This window comes from Sus scrofa, chromosome 13, assembly GCF_000003025.6.
Source record: "Sus scrofa isolate TJ Tabasco breed Duroc chromosome 13, Sscrofa11.1, whole genome shotgun sequence".
Lineage (NCBI taxonomy): Eukaryota > Metazoa > Chordata > Mammalia > Artiodactyla > Suidae > Sus > Sus scrofa.
Genome location: NC_010455.5, coordinates 41,622,545 through 41,640,064, shown reverse-complemented (window position 1 = coordinate 41,640,064; position 17,520 = coordinate 41,622,545). Strand labels below are relative to the sequence as shown.

The 17,520-nt window shown below is 39.4% G+C and overlaps 1 protein-coding gene across 11 annotated transcripts in view; it reads left to right on the top strand.

Annotated features, from left to right (window-relative positions):
- The window catches only part of FHIT (fragile histidine triad), a 1,440,837-nt gene that overhangs the window by 1,244,735 nt on the left and 178,582 nt on the right, over positions 1–17,520 (top strand). For all 11 annotated transcript variants that reach the window (XM_021070759.1, XM_021070758.1, XM_021070765.1 and 8 more), the window contains one exon: positions 11,120–11,188. In XM_021070759.1, the coding sequence (XP_020926418.1) occupies positions 11,120–11,188 (69 nt within the window). The remainder of the gene's footprint in view (positions 1–11,119; positions 11,189–17,520) is intronic.

The window sequence follows — 17,520 nt, the reverse complement described above, 5'->3', positions numbered from 1 at the left end:
GAGTTTAAAGGAAGTTTTAGTGACCAGACAACTTTAAATTACAAATTTTTTTTCTTAAATTAAAGTCTTTTCAAGTCAAATCAAAGAAAGCTGATGGAATCAGATGCTGTGTAAAGTGTCACTGAACTCTGAGTATGTGTCTTTTCCTTTTGACTTTAAGTTCACAGGGTGGAAATAATTGGCAGGCTCTTCAATTTCTCCTCTACAGAGAAGGGAAGCCTAGAGAACTGAACAAACATGAGCTGGTGTCAGTGCATCTGTTTTGCCAATCAATTTCCCCCATCTTCCTTTCTGCAAGCACCAGTGGCTCATCTCTGACATAAAGCCCTGGATCACATGAGATGCTGTGATAGGCAGTGCGTAAACCCAGGAGAGATTTGTTTTCTTGATTTTAAGGGGCTCTTTCCCTGAAATTTAACAGAAACAACATAAAATGTAGATCAACTCCATTACTCATTGCACACCAATTCTAAAAGGGACATAGGGAAAGAAACTCACCTTTTCTATCATTTGTCTTTATAAAGGAAAACCTGATTGCAAAGAAAAGGAAAATAAAAGGTGAATGGCATATGGGATTCTTACCCTGAGCAGGAAATGGGAGCTATTGTCATAGTCGCATCACTTTTCCTGTTTGAATGATATGTTTATAAAGATGGTGACATTGCTTATGAGAATACACTCGCTTTAGGGGGCAAGGAAATCACTACCAATTAAGAAAACAGGTGCTGGGAGAACTCCTCTTCCTTCTTCTTCTTCTTCTTCTTTTTTTTTTTTAACCCTACTGTAATAAACAGAACAAAATGAGAAATCTCTCTACTGTTTGTGTAATAGACTCAAACGGGAAAAGCAAGAGATAATTACATTTCCAGTGGCTTCTTCCATTTTCCTTCACTAAATGAATTAAAGGGAAGAATGGTGGTAGAGTGTCTGCCATGTGGAGGGAAACATCTGGCCATGAGGCTTCAACACAGTCTCTCTTCCCATTATCTTGCCTCTAGTTGTTCACTCCTTTGGCTGCCTCCAGAAGACTGGAACTCTCAAATTACTATAGATTGTTGGTGTCTATCTCCTGCATCTCCCTGATTTCCAAAGAGCAGAACATCCTCTTTTCATCAAATAGAACCATTTACTGTCTCAGAAAGAAGTTCCAGGCTTCTTTTCTCTTGTGCTTGTAGCTTATGTAGATAATCTAGGTATGTAAGAGTTCAGAACAGACCTCCTCAAAATGTACACTCTGGCACATGGATCATTTTGAGCTAAAGGCAATGCAGACCCTATGGACTCAAGAGACACTTCTTTTCCTCCCTTAAGTACCTAGATGAATTTCAATTGGGGATTTTTCCCATAAAAAAAAGGTATTATCAGAGATTAACTGTATTGTCATTTATATAGCAGAGCAAACATCAAATTACCAAACTCTGCTCGTCCTGTGAATGACCCCCTTGTCCTTGGAAGACCCATCTCCCAACCTATTCCGTAGATAAGGATGGCATCTGTCCCTCATGCTACTTTCCTATCTCTGAACTTCTCATAGTTTCGGGGTTCCCATGCATACAATACTAAATTTGATTTTCTCCTATTTATCTGCCTCATGTCAATTTAATTCTCAGACCAGTGGGAACCCAGCAGGGTAGAGGAAAGTTTTCTCCCTCCCTGACAGTAACGAAGACATGGGAATAAATGCATCACCCACTACTCTGAGGCTGTCAGCTGAACAATAGGAACGAGGCAGGCCTGGTGTCTAGAGAGATGTATTCTCTTTCATTGGTTATTTGAAGAATTGACCAAATTTAGTCTGCTTCTTTTCTATAGAGAGAACACTGATGCATCATTTAATTATTTCTTTTTCATAAGGTAAAAAATCTTAAGCATTTATGGCACACTATCACACCATTCATCCACCCATTTTTAAGTTATTATTGATTATAACACTTCTTACATTTATGTGGAGCATTATTTGCTTAGTCACCTTGTATGATATTTTATATGTATTTTCACATCCTCACCAAAACACTAAAACATAGGAACTGTTACTGTCTTCATTGTTGTAAATGAGGAAACTGATGGTTTCAGAGAGTAAATGAATTGTCCAAGATCATCAAACTGGTCAAAGGGGTGGAACTGAAATTCTAAGCCCTGTTAAGAGGGTGTGAAATCTTAGTTTTGTTATGCTGTCATCCTTCCCAGTTAAATATTTGAGTGAGTGTTGAGTCCCAGTTTATTTGGAAGCTCTGGATTTAGACCATAGCTTTGACTTTACTACAGGGTTACACCCCAATAAGCCCATCATAAGTTGAAAGGGCCATTAAGGTGAAAATGAGTTTAATATACTTAATCTATAGAACATCATAGATTAGCCAGTTTACCTTAAATGTGCTCAGAATACACATTCACCTACATTTGGGCCAAGTCTTCTAACGCAAAGCCTATTTTATAATAAAGTGTTGAATAGCTTGCTTTATTGAGTGCTGGACTGAAAGTGGAAAAAAGAATGGTTGTCTGGGTACAGATGGTTCTAAGTGTATCCATTGTTTACTCTTGTGATTGAGTGGCTCACTGGGAGCTGTGATGACAGCCACCGCCCATCATCACTGGACGATACGAACTACATATCACTAGCCTAGGAAAAGATCAAAATTCAAAGAATGGTTTCTACTGAATGCATATAGCATTCATACCATTGTAAAGTCAAAAACTTTAAAGTAGAACCATTGTAAGTTGGGGACTCTCCATAGTTATGAACAGCTAGCCTAGTGATGAACAATGCCTCCTTTCACTCTCAAAAGTTCCCATTTGGACAATAAATTCTGTGACCTCTAACTAGTAGTATGTTTCATGCTGGCAAATCTTATTTCTGCTGGTTTTAAGAATGCTCATCTGCCTCTAGGGGGGAAAAAACAAAGGGGAGAAGGAGGGAGAGAGGCAGACTTATGAAATTGCGAAGGAATAGCCTGCTACCTCTGCCCCTGTGCTTTTTGGCCACTGATGCATCTTTTTTGGAGAAATGCCTATTCATCTTTTGCCCATTTTTTTTTTAGTTGGGATTTTTGTCCTTTTCACTGAGTTGTCATAGTTTTTTATATGTCCTAGATATGTCTCATATCAGATGGATGACTTACAAAAAGTTTTTTCTATTATTTTGTGGTTACTGTTCACTTTCTTGGCCAATCCTTTGAAGCACAAAATTTCAAAGTTTGTTTCTCTCTTTCTTTCTTTTTTTTTTTTTAAGGGCTTCACCTGCAGGATATGGAGGTTCCCAGGCTAGGGGTCAAATGGGAGCTGCAGCTGCTGGCCTACACCACAGCCACAGAAACGTGGGATCCAAGCCATGTCTGTGACCTACACCACAGCTCACAGCAATGCCAGATCCCTAACCCACTGAAGGAGCCAGGGATCAAACCTGCATCCTCACTGATACTTACAAGGTTCTTAACCCTCTAAGCCACGGTGGGAATTCCACTAAATTTAAAAGTTTGATGATGTTCACTTTCTTCCACTTTTAAGGACCCTTGCAATTACATTGAGTGCAGGTGGATAATTCAGGATCATTCATGAAGTTCTTATTTTAAGGTCAACTGTTAGCAATGTTTATCTTTCTGCACCCTTAATTCTTCTTTGCCATACAACCTAATTTATTCACCAGCTCTGGGACTAGGATATGGACATACTAGAGGGGGCCATTATCTGAGGGGGCCATTTTCTGCCTCCCACAGCAGTGTTTTTGTTCTTTAGAATAAGACTTGCTGGAGTTCCCATAGTGGCACAGTGGTTAAGGAATCCGACTAGGAACCATGAGGTTGCAGGTTAGGTCCCTGCCCTTGCTCAGTGGGTTAAGGATCCAGCATTGCCGTGAGCTGTGGTGTAGGTTGTAGACGCGGCTCAGATCCTGCGTTGCTGTGGCTCTTGCATAGGCCAGGTGGCTACAGATCCGATTGGACCCCTAGCCTGGGAACCTCCATATGCTGTGGGAGTGGCCCAAGAAATAGCAAAAAGACAAAAAAAAGAATAAGACTTGCCTTCTATGATTTTTCATCCATCTGAGGGAGAGGGGTTCATATTGGTGCAGCTGGTAGAAGTTGTTAGACCTAGTTATGGAGCAAGGTAACTCTCTACCTCTAGTCTTCCTTGCCCTTCTCCTCCACCATGATTTTAACCCTTATAGCCAAATTGGAATATATTCTGACAAGGACAAAACACATCAGTGTGACTACACTGACCATCTTCAGATGAGTATGGGATAAAGTACATGTGTTCAAAAGGAGACACCAGGTAGTAAAAAGAGGTAGGACCTATAAAAATTCTATCAAAATATTAAAGCTCAGAGAGATCCTACATTTGGAGAAAATGATAGCAAAAAGACTTTTAAAAAGAGCTAAAATTTGCTCAAGCAGATGAGCCAGGGAAGAGTGGATGTACTGCTTGGTGCAGACTATATAAAACTAATAAATTAAGGGGAAAAAGTCCTGACATTGAATAACTTGGTTAATCTATACTGTATTGGGCATGGCTTTGAACTTGGAAGACATTAGAAATAGGACTTAGGAGATAATGCCCTTGCTTTAAGTGAATTAAAGTCTGTAGGCAAAGGCAGATTTCATCCTCTGATGGATGCAAGTCCAAAATGACTTGCAGATGTGATCAAAGACATTACAGAGAAGTCATAGAGCTTGGCAGAGGCCTCAAGAAGCCATGGCAAGGAGGTGTCCTTATCTTTGGAATCAGGAGATGCGGGGTGGTCTCCTGAGAAATGGTGTCATTTGTTGGTAAAAAGCAAATGCTCTGGTGTCTGACAACAGACTCAGATTCAGCTTTTGGCTCCTGGTCACTCCCTGTAGGAGCTTGCCAAGTTGCTTGACCTCTTTGGTTTATTTTGTCACTTGGAAATGGTGATATATTTATGAACAACCTCTAGCCAGTGTTGTAAGAATTGAAATAATGATGTAAATCAGCACAGGGATTGGTAGTGAGTTTTCAATAAATCTTAGCAACAATTACTACTACTATTACTATTACAAAAGTAACTGTAGAAACTAGTAGACTCGGGAAACTTACACAAGTACTTCCTCAAAAGAGATTTTTCTCCCTCCTCTGCAACTATGCCATTGATTTCTCTGCAAAGCTCCTTTTCCTTGGAAAAGTTATTTGTGCTTATTTATCTCCCTTTGTTTTCCTTCCATGCCCTCTTAAATCCACTTCAGTTTTTTTTATAACAGCTTTATTGAAATATTATTCATATCCCATAAAAGTCACTCTCTGTAGAGAGTTCCGTGTTTTTCTAAATGTATTCACAAAGTGATGCAGCCATCATGACTATCTAATTTTTTTTTTTTTTTTTTTTTTGTCTTTTCTGGGGCTGCTCCCACGGCATGTGGTGATTCCCAGGCTAGGGGTCTAATCGGAGTTGTAGTCACCGGCCTATGCCAGAGCCACAGCAACACGGGATCTGAGCCGCATCTGCAACCTACACCACAGATCATGGCAACGCCGGATCCTTAACCCACTGAGCAAGGCCAGGAATTGAACCTGCAACCTCATGCTTCCTAGTCAGATTCATTAACCACTGTGCCACAACGGGAACTCCATGACTATCTAATTTTTGAATATATTCATCATCCCCAAAAGAAATGTCATGTCCCTTAGCAATCCTTCCCCATTCCCCTGGCAACTGCTAGTTTACTTTCTATCCCTATGAATTTGCCTATTCTGGACATTTCGTATAGACAGAATGATACAATATCTGGCTTTTTGTGTTCAGCTTCTTTCACTTTGCATAACTCACTTAGTGTATTTTTTTCACTTAGCAGTACTTTATTCTTTTTATGGCCAAATCATATTCCATTGTCTTCTCTACCACATTTTTTTTTTTAATGCATTCACTACCTGATAGGCATTTGCCTTGCTTTCCCTGTTTGGCTCTTATGAATAATACTGCTATAAATGTTCATGTACAACTTTTTGTGTGGATATGTTTTGAGATCTTTTTGGTACATACTTAGGAGTGGAATCCTGGATCATTGGTAACAGTATGTTTAACTTTTTGAGGAAGTGCCAAACTATTTCCAAAGCAGTGATATCAGTTTACATTATATAACCTATGAATGTATAATTCTCCACATTCTCATCTACACTTGTTATTATCTTTTTTTATATTGCCATTCACTTGAGTGCTAAGAGATATTGCATTGTGGTTTTTACTTTAATTTCTCTAATGACTGATAATGCTGAGCATCTTGTTCCATGCTTTTTTTTTTTTTTTTTTTTTTCCCCACTGTACAGCAAGGGGGTCAGGTTATCCTTACATGTATACATTACAATTACATTTTTCCCCACCCTTCTTCTGTTGCAACATGAGTATCTAGACAAAGTTCTCAATGCTATTCAGCAGGATCTCCTTGTAAATCTATTCTAAGTTGTGCCTGATAAGCCCAAGCTCCCGATCCCTCCCACTCCCTCCCCCTCCCATCAGGCAGCCACAAGTCTCTTCTCCAAGTCCATGATTTTCTTTTCTGAGGAGATGTTGTTCCATGCTTTTTAGTGAAGTTTTATTCTCCCATTTTCATTGAAACCAAATCAAGCTTTCACCAGGACTGACTCTGGTAAGTAGACCCTCCTTGAAATTCCTTCTTCCTTGTTTATATATTTATTTGCATTTTTATTAAACTATAATTGATTTACAATGTTGTGCCAATGTCTGCTGTGTAGCATAGTCATACACACACACACACACACACACATATACACACATTCTTTTTCTCATATTATCTTCTATCATGTTCTATCCTAAGAGGATATACTTCCCTGTGCTATATGGTAGGACCTCATTGCTTATCCATTCTAAATGTAATAATTTGACTCTACTAATCCCAAATTCCCTGTCCATCCCACTCCCTCCTCCTCCCCCTTGGCAACTGCAAGTCTGTTCTCTATGTCTATGAATCTGTTTCTTATTTATAGATAGGTTCATTTGCGCCATATTTTAGATTCCACACATGAATGATATCACATGCTATTTGTCTTTCTCTTTCTGACTTACTTCACTTAGTATAAGAATCTCTAGTTGCATCCCTGTTCTGCAAATGACATTATTTTTTCCTTTTTATGGCTGAGTAGAATTCCATGTAGCACATCTTCTTAATCCTTCATCTGTCAATGGACATTTATGTTGTTTCCCTGTCTTGGCTATTGTGAATAGTGCTGCAATGAATATGGGGTGCATGTATCTTTTCAAATGATAGTTTTGTTTGTTTATATATGCCCAGGAGTGGGATTGCTGGATCATATGGTAGTTCTATTTTTAGTTTTCTGAGAAATCTCCATTGGTGGTTGTACCAATTTATATCCCTACCAACAGTGTAGGAGGGTTCCTTTTCTCCACATCTTCTCCAGCATTTGTTACTTGTAGACTTATTAATGACAGCTATTCTGACCTGTGTGAAGTGGTACCTCACTGTAGTATTGATTTGCATTTCTCTGAATTAACCCTCTCTGTTTGCTTCCTTCTCTGCTGTATCATTAATCTGTGTCGTACTTCTCATTCGTTTAAATGTTGAAGCATCCCAATTCTGAATTTTTACCTTGTCCCACTACAGTTTTTTGCATGACCCTTATATCCACCTGAAGTTAAATTGTATATTTATTTACTTGTTTATTTTATGCATCACCCAGTGCATTTGTAGCTCTATGGAGACAGGAACTTTGTCTTGTTCAGTACTATATCCCTCATTTCTAGAGTAGCACCTGGTTATAAATATTTTACATGAGTAAATGTAGGTGTTAGGAAAAAATGTAAATAGATGTTATATGAATAAAGAGAGGAGTCTCCATAAATACGCTTCTGGATTTCTAATTGAATAAATTTAACCATGTGTCTTTTGGGTAGATCATCTCTGATACTATGCTAGTGACCATTGTAGAATTTTAGTTGACCACAAAAACTTTTTTGGTACATGGTGCATCATGAATTTTTAAAAAATACTTTTCCACATCGAGCAACTATACTGCTTGAAACTCTAGCAAAATTTAGTGTTTTTTTTTTTTTTGCATTTAAAAAACTAAGCTGTCATCATAAAAGCTCAGTATGAATTCATTAAGAACAAATTCAGTCCAATTGTTTTTGCCTGCTCTACATGGGGGTTTGGTCAGAATGCAATTCTGTTGGAAGGCCATGGCAATAGTATTTCTTCACAAAAGCAAGGTTTTGAGCTGGCTTTACCATGATTTCCTCTTTCTGAAAAGTTGAGTGGGTTGTCAGGATTTTGTGATCAGTTTGTCACTTAAGAATTTAAGTTCAGATATCAGACAGGGTTAAGATCTATGCCCTTGAGAAAAATCACCTATACAGCAAGCTGTTTGCTGTTATCAATGTCATGGTGAATTTAAAGTTGTTACCAGTGATCAAGAGTGGCATTTCCAGGAATGGGTGGTAACAGAGCCTATAGAGATAGACCTGAACACTAAATCCGGAAAGCAAATTTAAGAAAAGGAGGCGTGGGATGGGCCTGGACCCAGGAGATTCCCCAAATATAAGTTCACAGCCACCTGTATGTTATTAGTGGACAAGGACAAGCACATTCCTAAGACAAGGCACAGAGAGTGACCAGAGAGCAGGGAGCCAGGGAGGCATTCAGAATAGGTCTCCTTTAATGCAGTAGGACAGACAAAACAGTGGGTGACCTTGGTGCCCACTTAGCATGCTTTCGAGAGGGGAGGTCAGGAACCAGGTAAATAGTCCAGACCATGGTTCTCAAAGTGTGGCCTGGACCAGCTACAGTGGCATTACTGGAGTTTGTCAGAAATGCAAATTTTGGGAGCCTGGTGATCTGTGTTTTGCTTAGATTTGAGAACCACTAGTCAAAGCCACAGAAATAACGTTAGCAAAGAATCACTTTACCATGTTCCATTCAAAGAGGTTTTTTTTTTTTTTTTTTTTTCCTTTCTTTTTCTTTTTATTTTTTTTCTTTTTTGGCCACCCTGTAGCATAGAGAGTTCTGGGCCAGGTATCAGATCTGAGCTGCAGTTGCAGCTTGCAACGCCCCAATCCTTAACCCACTGAACCTGCAGTCCCAGTGCTATAGATACTCTGCTGATCCCATTGTGCCACAGCAGAAACTCTTTCTTCCTTACTGGTGTTGGAACCAACCCCTGAATGCCATCTCTGCTCAATCTGACAGTTAAAAAAACAATAAACATAAGAAGAATAATACCACCGAAGCTACATGTAAAGAGTACTATGTACTAAACAGTATGCTCAGGACATGGTTAGCAGGTTTGAGCCTTTTAACAATTTTATGAAGTGAAACAGTTGCAATTCTCATTCTAGATGAGGATACTGAGATAAGGGCTTTATGAGACAAGACCACAAGGCTAGTAAGTAGTAGATCCAGGATTTGCATGAGGCAGTTTAGCTGCAGAACACTGATCTGAAATACCCAATTTTTAGAAAGTACCAGGAAGATGGTGGATGAATGGATGGATGCATGGATGAGTGGATAGAAGGAAGGAAAGGGGTGCAGGGAAAGAGGACTGGGGAAGAAGGAAGAAGAGAAGGAGAAAGGAAGCCAAGAGGAAACAAAGACATGGGGAAGGGGTAGCAGCAGATTTGAAAAGTAAATATTGAATGATGCCTCCTTCCAAGTTATTTCCTTGTACAGCAGCATTTTTCTGATCTTGATTTTAAGTCAACAAACCCACATATGTTAATCAGTTTTAGCCTGTGCCCATCCTACACTGCTTCCTCCTCAGAATTTAGTTCCGTGGTATTGTGTGAGGTATTTTTCCCTATACCCTTTCCCCCGTCTCTCTCTGCTCGCATAGTCAGCTTCACTTAGTAATGTACTCATCCCAGTTGCTGAGGAAGCTATGACTGGTTTTGTCATTGACAGAAGAATATCTGTGAAAAACACATCACTCTTTGGGGACTGTGTGCTGAGGGGCTGATGTGAAGCACCTCTCTGCTTCATTCACCTTGGACCGCCTTGTTCCCTGCCTCTGCTTTAATAGCATATAATTTTCCCCTCCTCCTGCAGCACAGCCACAGGGTCACTTAATCTTACATTCTCCAGAGGCCCTTTGAGGCATGCAGCCTGATCGCTGTAATCAAGAAGTGGTGGGTGTGATCAGAGACTAGGTTTGATTCTCTGTCTGCCTCTCCACATTTAGGCTTTTGGTTTTCACGTTCCTTCCGTGGGAACTTAGCTCAAGGGCAGGAGTGAGGTTTAACTTCAGCTGAGGTACGATAGAGGCTATTTGGAAAGTAAAACTTTCAAATGGCAGTTTAGCCTTGAAGGATATACTGAATTAGATATGCCGTGTGCCTTGATTCATGATCTCTGCCTAATGGCATTGCTATGTATATTACCTGGGTGCTTTAGTAGACTAGAGAAATGGGCCGTTTAAAAGATTAACTTCACAGAATCAGTGCTATGTGCTGATGAAGCACGTGGGGGTGAGGGCTAAATGGGCTGGTTTCCTGTGCTGACTCTACCACTTCCTGGGGGACCTTGTCCTGTCTGAGTAGAGATTTCCTCATCTGTAAAATGGAGATCATAGTAAAACTTGCCTCAGGGGATTATTCAGGGCATTAAATGAGATAAATGCCAAGCAAGAGCTTTCTTATCATAGTCACTCAACACTTAATAAGCGAGAACTATTTATATCACTATTATGTGAGTATTATTGGAAGCCCTGGTTCTGTAATTTGGTCCATACACCTTTCTACTCTCACTCATGTGCTCTTTAGTTTAGCAGTTTCCTGCTAGCCAGTTCTTACTTTTTGTCACTTTCAGAGTTGCTATGGTCACCTCTTAAGACTCGCTGTCATTTCAAAGCACTAGCTAAATACAACCAAGACTGACAACTATGAATAAATCCACAGAGCCCCTAAAATACCGGCATTTCACTCAAACACTCCTATGTGCCTTCACCTTGTTCCCTTGTTTTGTGCCCCTCTATTCTCTGCAGATTTCAGATATGGTTCCTGAAGGTGATCGTCATCCTCTGAAAAATAATCCAGCAGGAACCAATGTGGAGTAATTGGGCTTCATGAGCACATCACTGTCAAGTCTAGAAATACATGGGAAGACAGTTGCATTTTATTTTTTTTCTTTCTTGTGCATTTCAGCATGTTCACATCCACGTTCTTCCAAGGAAGGCTGGGGACTTTCACAGGAATGACAGCATCTATGATGAGGTGGGTCTGTTCTCTCTGATCTTATTGTTTGATCATAGGGGCTGGCTGTGTGAAATCAACTAATGAACCAGGAACCCTGGATATATGGTCTTAGTTGGGTTCTTCACCCAATGAGACTTGAGAAGTGGCAGTAGAGGCCAAGGAGCCAGGAATGGGCATAACAGAAACTGAAGACAAATGAATTTTAGTGATTTTCTTTTTCAAATGAAATCTGGCAGAAACCAAGTGTCCTTGTCTCTCATTAACCACGATGCCAAACATTTGCATGGAGATACAGCCCAGAAGCTCCGTAGGAGATAACCTACAGTGCCAGCAATAGGAATCAAGCAGATTGGTATATGATTTTTTTAGTCAAATGCTACTTTTAATTTTAAAACTATTTTTGAAACTCAGCTTGTCTTTCCTGATAGCATTTATTCAGTGGAACTTTGAATTCTGGTCAGCAGAAACTAGGTTGGTTTGAATGATAAGAGCATAACCCATGTGTCATAAGCATTTAGCAGTTAACTTATTTCTGGATACTTTATTCAGAGATATAAATGTGAAACCACTATATAAAGATGGACAGCAAGAGCCAAGTGATTTGCTCTTAGGACCTTGTCTCCATGAAAATCTTTAGATGTTTGTCTGTGCCAAGTGGAAGATACAGCCTATAATGAATCTGCTGATACAAAATAGAAGAAGATAATTTCAGTTTAACTCCTTATGCTAGCTAGGGAAGGGCAAATAAGTTCCCTACATGTAAAGAGCCAATGAGATAGCAATGGTTCCCTGGAGTGTTTGGTTGGAAAGAGCTTTGAGGCTGTTTTTGGATGAGGTATGTAAAAGTGCTACGATTGCTTAGCGATGTCTGCCATGGGTTCTAATAGGAGATGGGAGCCACTTTAGCCATCTATTGGTCACTCTTCTAACCTTTTAGAATAATGTTTAAAGTACATTTAAAAATCTTTGTTTTGTCATGTGGCTCTACCCCTGTGATTATTTCCACCTGGTTTATAGCCAAGACAGAAACTTTTAAAGAAAAACATGTGTAGTGTTTTTATGCATCTTTTTTTTTTTTGTATTTATAGGGGTTCTTTGTGGTAACTGGGTATGAAAGTGGATACCCAGAACCTAAAAATAAAGAATGAGAAGGTCAGCTATTAATAATAACACTTAGTATTAACTTTTCTGGGATGCACTAGATTCTTTGAGGTGACTAGTAATGGTAAAATTGGGGCATCTCTCACTGCCTTATACAGCTTGTGTTTTCCAAGGGCTACAGTGGGCCTGTGTAGGGTATACATTCTCTAATCACCAGGCCCTAAGTACTGGTCTCTGGACCAATTGCTGTAACATCTCACTTCCCAGGAGGTCCTATCCCTAAAGATATGATCCAGTGTGTTACAGAGGCACATAGGAATTGATAATTATGTGAGCATGAGAAAGTCCCCAGGAGATTCTGATGCAGGGCTAGGTTTGGGAATAGCCTTCCTCTCAAATCTGTGTGTTCTCAAAGCTATATCCTATAATATTTTAATTTGAACTCATTTTCACTGGATATGGAAATGACTATATAGTTTGGGGTGAGTAAGAGCTTAGTTTGTATTGGAAGAAAATCAGAATTATGGAGTAATTACAAAGAGATGTGTTTTTAAAAAATATAAGTACAGATCTTATTAGCATAAACTAAGATTAATAAAATGTTGCTAAGTACAGGCTATGTTAATGAATAAATTAGTGCATGATTTATAAGCAAGTGAATACTGCTAAAGTGGTATTAAAAGTGCTTGAAAACACTGTTTTCTTAGACTGAACTGTCACCTTGAAATCTTGTTTATATTCCAAATGTGCTGTGACTGAAACTGCCGGGCTACATTTCAGCCTAGTTCGAGACATGGTGCCCAAGGCTGAGGTTGGGGTGTTGTGCTTCTCTCCTTATTCCTTTGCCCATGTGTGTGTGTGTGTGTGTGTGTGTGTGTGTGTGTGTCTGTGTGTGTGTGTCTGTGCACGTGTGCACATGCTCTCCCAGTGTCTCCATCCCCATAGGTGAAGGAACACATATTTCAACTCCTGTCTATTGCAAAAAGCATCTCAGGAAAAGTAATTACTAAAAGAGTTTTGTTTTGTATTTTGATTTTTTTGTGAAATCATAAGTACACAGTAAGAGAGATTGTGGTATGAGACTTAAAGAGACTGAACTTTGGAGACAGGAAGATTTAGGGTTCAAATCCCAGTGCCACCTACTAATCATGTGACATTGGTCAAGTCACTTAAACTCTGTTTGAATCCCATTTTCTTTAAAATGTAGATAATATACAGTCTATACATTTCTTAAGATAGTGGCATGCAATATATAACATACTGTACGTGAAAAGCTTGTTAAAGGGTTTGGTACATACTAAGCATTTACTAATAAGTAGGCTTCTGTTCTTATTACCGTTATTAGTTTTGCTTTTCTTAAAAAAAAAAAAAAGTGATGATGACTAAATGGATTTGAAGCCAGGTCATTGAATACCCTGATCTAGAGCTCTTTTCAAGGGTCACATTTCCAATTTTCCCTCTGTCTTGAACTACTCATTCCAAGTCTCATCTTCCTTTGGTACAAAAATATGTCTCCAATTTGAGTACATAAGAAGGTAACAGAAAAGTTAGAAAGCCACAGGAAAAACAGGAGTCATTGCACAGGCATTATCGGTAAAAGACATAACGGACATTAGACTGAGTAATCTTAATCGGAAATGATAGAGTGATGAGGGGCAGCCTGCTCTATACTGATCGGCGTACTCACTCCAGATTATGCATCTCTCCATGAAATACAACAAACTGCCTGCCTTGGAGGGTGGGAGTGGGAGCAGAGACAGTGGGAGACCGAGCTGCATAAAATGTAATTGTATTCTGACTACTGCTGAAATAGAAAATGATGCCTGGAGAAGCTCTATATTATAAATTGGCTAGGAATGTTGTGTTTTCTCCCTGGGCACTGTTTTAAGACGGATGGTGACAAATTGGAGAAGGTTCACAGAAAGGTGATTGGAATGACAGAGCCTGGAAATAGTTACCTGGGGAGTCATTGAAGGTGAAGAAATTTTGTCTGAAGAAGAGAGGGCTTGCAGAGGGAAGACAGTGACAAAGTCACTTTTTCTAGAAATCTGAAGGGCTGGCAAGTAGAAAAGGTATGAAAGGTCTTTTTCTATGTGGTTCCAGAGGGCAGATCTGGAACTATTAGGCATCAAGGAGGCAGATACCAGTTCCACATAACAGGTCAAATTGATAGAAACTTCTTAACACTGAGAATGCCTTGTGAGGGAGGAAGCTTCCCATCCCTAGATCTGTGCAAGCACAGAGTAGATGGCCATGATTCTTCAGGAAGACTTCTCTATGCTGTTCTTTTTTATTTTTAGAGCCACACCCATGACATATGGAAGTTCCCAGACTAGCGGTCGAATCAGAGCTGCAGCTGCTGGCCTATGCTACAACCACAGCAACTCCAGATCCAAGCCATGACCGTGGCCTATGCCACAGCTTGTGGCAATGCCAAGATCCTTAGCCCACTGAGCGAGGCCAGGGATCAAACCTGTACCCTCATGGATATTAGTTGGTTTCTTAACCTCCTAAGCCACAATGGGAACTCCTTCATCCAGTTCTTGAATGGACCAGGTAGTTCTGTGATTTCTGTCTTTACATATCTGATCATTTGATGATAACTTCCATTTTTAGGTTATACAAGTTCTGCAGCACATAGTGTAAGGTTTTTTGTTTTTTTTTTGTTTTTTTTTTTTTGTCTTGTTGTTGTTAGTATTACAGTGTTTGGGTTACTACCTAATAAAACATATTCTTTCTTCTTCAGTTTATGGAAATATAAGATATAACTCTTTCTTGATTTGTATGAGATCACTATAATGATTTTTCCCCTTCCCAGCCAACTTCCTGCTTTTCTTCCAACTCAGTGTTGCCAATTGATGTCCATGGGTTTTGCCTTCCTTCTCAGAAGCATTTTATTTTGCTTGCAAAGTATTATTAAATGACATGCTTTATTTTTCCTGCAACATCCTTTTCAATGAGTGTGGATGCTATTAGGCATGTCACTCATTCACTAGGCCACTCCCACTCCCTAGCTCTTTCCCAGCTTGCCTCACTTGTTTATGATATCTGCCTGGCCCCTGAAGGCATTTGATAGAGACCCCGCCTATTTCATGGGCTACTCCTCTTTTCTCTACCAGTCATATATCACTGGTCCCCAGCATCCTCTGTCTAGTCTGCATGCCATTCATCTGTAACACCCATCACACTTCCTTCCTTCCTCACTCACAGTGCTATGGCCCTGGATGAGTTCTTTAACTTCAGTAGGCATCTGAGTACCTCTCCATCTCCTTTTACTCTCCTTCCTTCTCATCACTTGCTTTTGTCAGATCCATAATTATTGTTCCCACCTCAGGGGCTTTGCATATGCTGTTTTCATTGCCTATAACTCCTTCCATCTATGCTTCTCCTTCATGTGGCTTCATATCCTCTTCCAAATCTCAATCCAAGTATTACCTCCTCAATGAGTCCTTTTCACTGACCTCTGCCCCTCCCACCTCATCTATGATACTAATCCCCTATCCCCTCTATGGTAAGGCTATCATATTTCCAGGTATATTTTCTTTCATAACACTGACCACATGTGAAATAATTTGTAAGTTTATTATTCACTGCCTGCATCCCCTGTAAAGCCCTGAGAATAGGGACCTAATCTGGTATAGAATGGGTAAATACATATTCCTTAAGTGAATGAATATATGAAAGAATGGAACATTAAAAGAGAGGAACTTGACATTCACTACTATTCCTTACACAATTTAAAAGAAGAAAGCATCTTGCTTTTTAGAAAGTCAATTTATTAACTCATAGCTACCTTGAGTGAGATTCTGACATGGCGATATCAGCCATCTGTGGTTAATTTAATGGAGCATTGACAGAACGAAGTCTGTTGGTCAGAAATCAGCATGCCGACGGCTGCAAATTGTGGCACATCGAAAGGACTTGGTGAAGTAATTATGAGCCTTTTCTGATTGCTAAGCAAGTCTGGTAGGCACATGTCAAAGCTTATAAGAAACTCGCCTCCCTGCCAACCCAAATTGCATGTCTGTAACCAATATAGATGTGGGATTTGCTGAAAGCAAGCTCAAGAGTTTCTCTTTCTTTCTAACCTTAATGATCATTCCTGAGTTTATCTTCCTCTGTTCTTCCTTCATCTTTCTGTTCTGTTTATACATTTCGTTCAGTAATTTATCTTCCTCATTTCAGAGGATGAGTCCCTTGTGTCCCTCAAACTACATTCAACTCCACCCTTTCCAAGGTAGAATCTCTTATAAGGCCCTTTCTTTATGGTTCTCCATGCAGATTTTATTTATCTGGTATTCCTAAACTCTTTCTATGTCTATGTTATTTAAAGTTCCATGAATTATGTGAGGCCTTCTCTGAACTTGGTGGACCCTCTATTATCTTGAAAAGTTGATGAAGATTATGATAATGACATAAATGGGTCCTTGGATAGGAGAGTGTATACAGCCTACTGCCATTACATCATCTCATTAACTCAGTAAGGCTTACTTTAGCTGTGTCCCAAATAAGCAATTCTCATAACTGTATTGGACAATTCATTAAATGTTTATGGGTGACATTGAATGGTTGTGCTTGTGCACTGTCTATAAAGCCCATTACTGACGAAGGAAGTGACTATTATTATAGCAAATGGGAAGAGCAATCAGCAATTGGAAAAACTCAGCCATGAATTTCATAGAGAGAGCAACTGTGGGTTCAAGCATGTCACGGGAAACAATTGCTTGGCTTAACACAATGCATGGACAAAATCAATTTGCTAAAATGCAGGTCATTTGGTCCTCAGGGCTAGAGAGAACTATTATATTGCTGATAGTATATATTGTTGAACTTGGATCTCTTTCACACACCATTTGACAATGGGCTCAAAGTTCATGGGTCCCCAGTTGACTCTCCAAAAGGGAAGGAATGTTTCACTGAGACAGAGTTAATTAGCTTTTTTTTTTTCCCCCTTGTGAGTTCAATGATGTTCTCATACTGAGGGATGAGTTTTTCAGTGTTTGAGAATTTCAGATTGAAAAACTTTCTTATCGCCTGTTAAGAATAAAGTTAGGAATACTGTGATTCTTCTTAAACTCATGAGAATTTTTAACTCAAAGAAGCTGGATGTGATACAACCAACAAATAAATATATAGTAGTAGTGATTTAATGATCTGTGACAAATTCTTTTTGAATGGATCTCAGAATGTTCTTTTGATACTCATTTTAATGATAAAAAGAACTTGGTGGACATATGGTTTACCCTTAC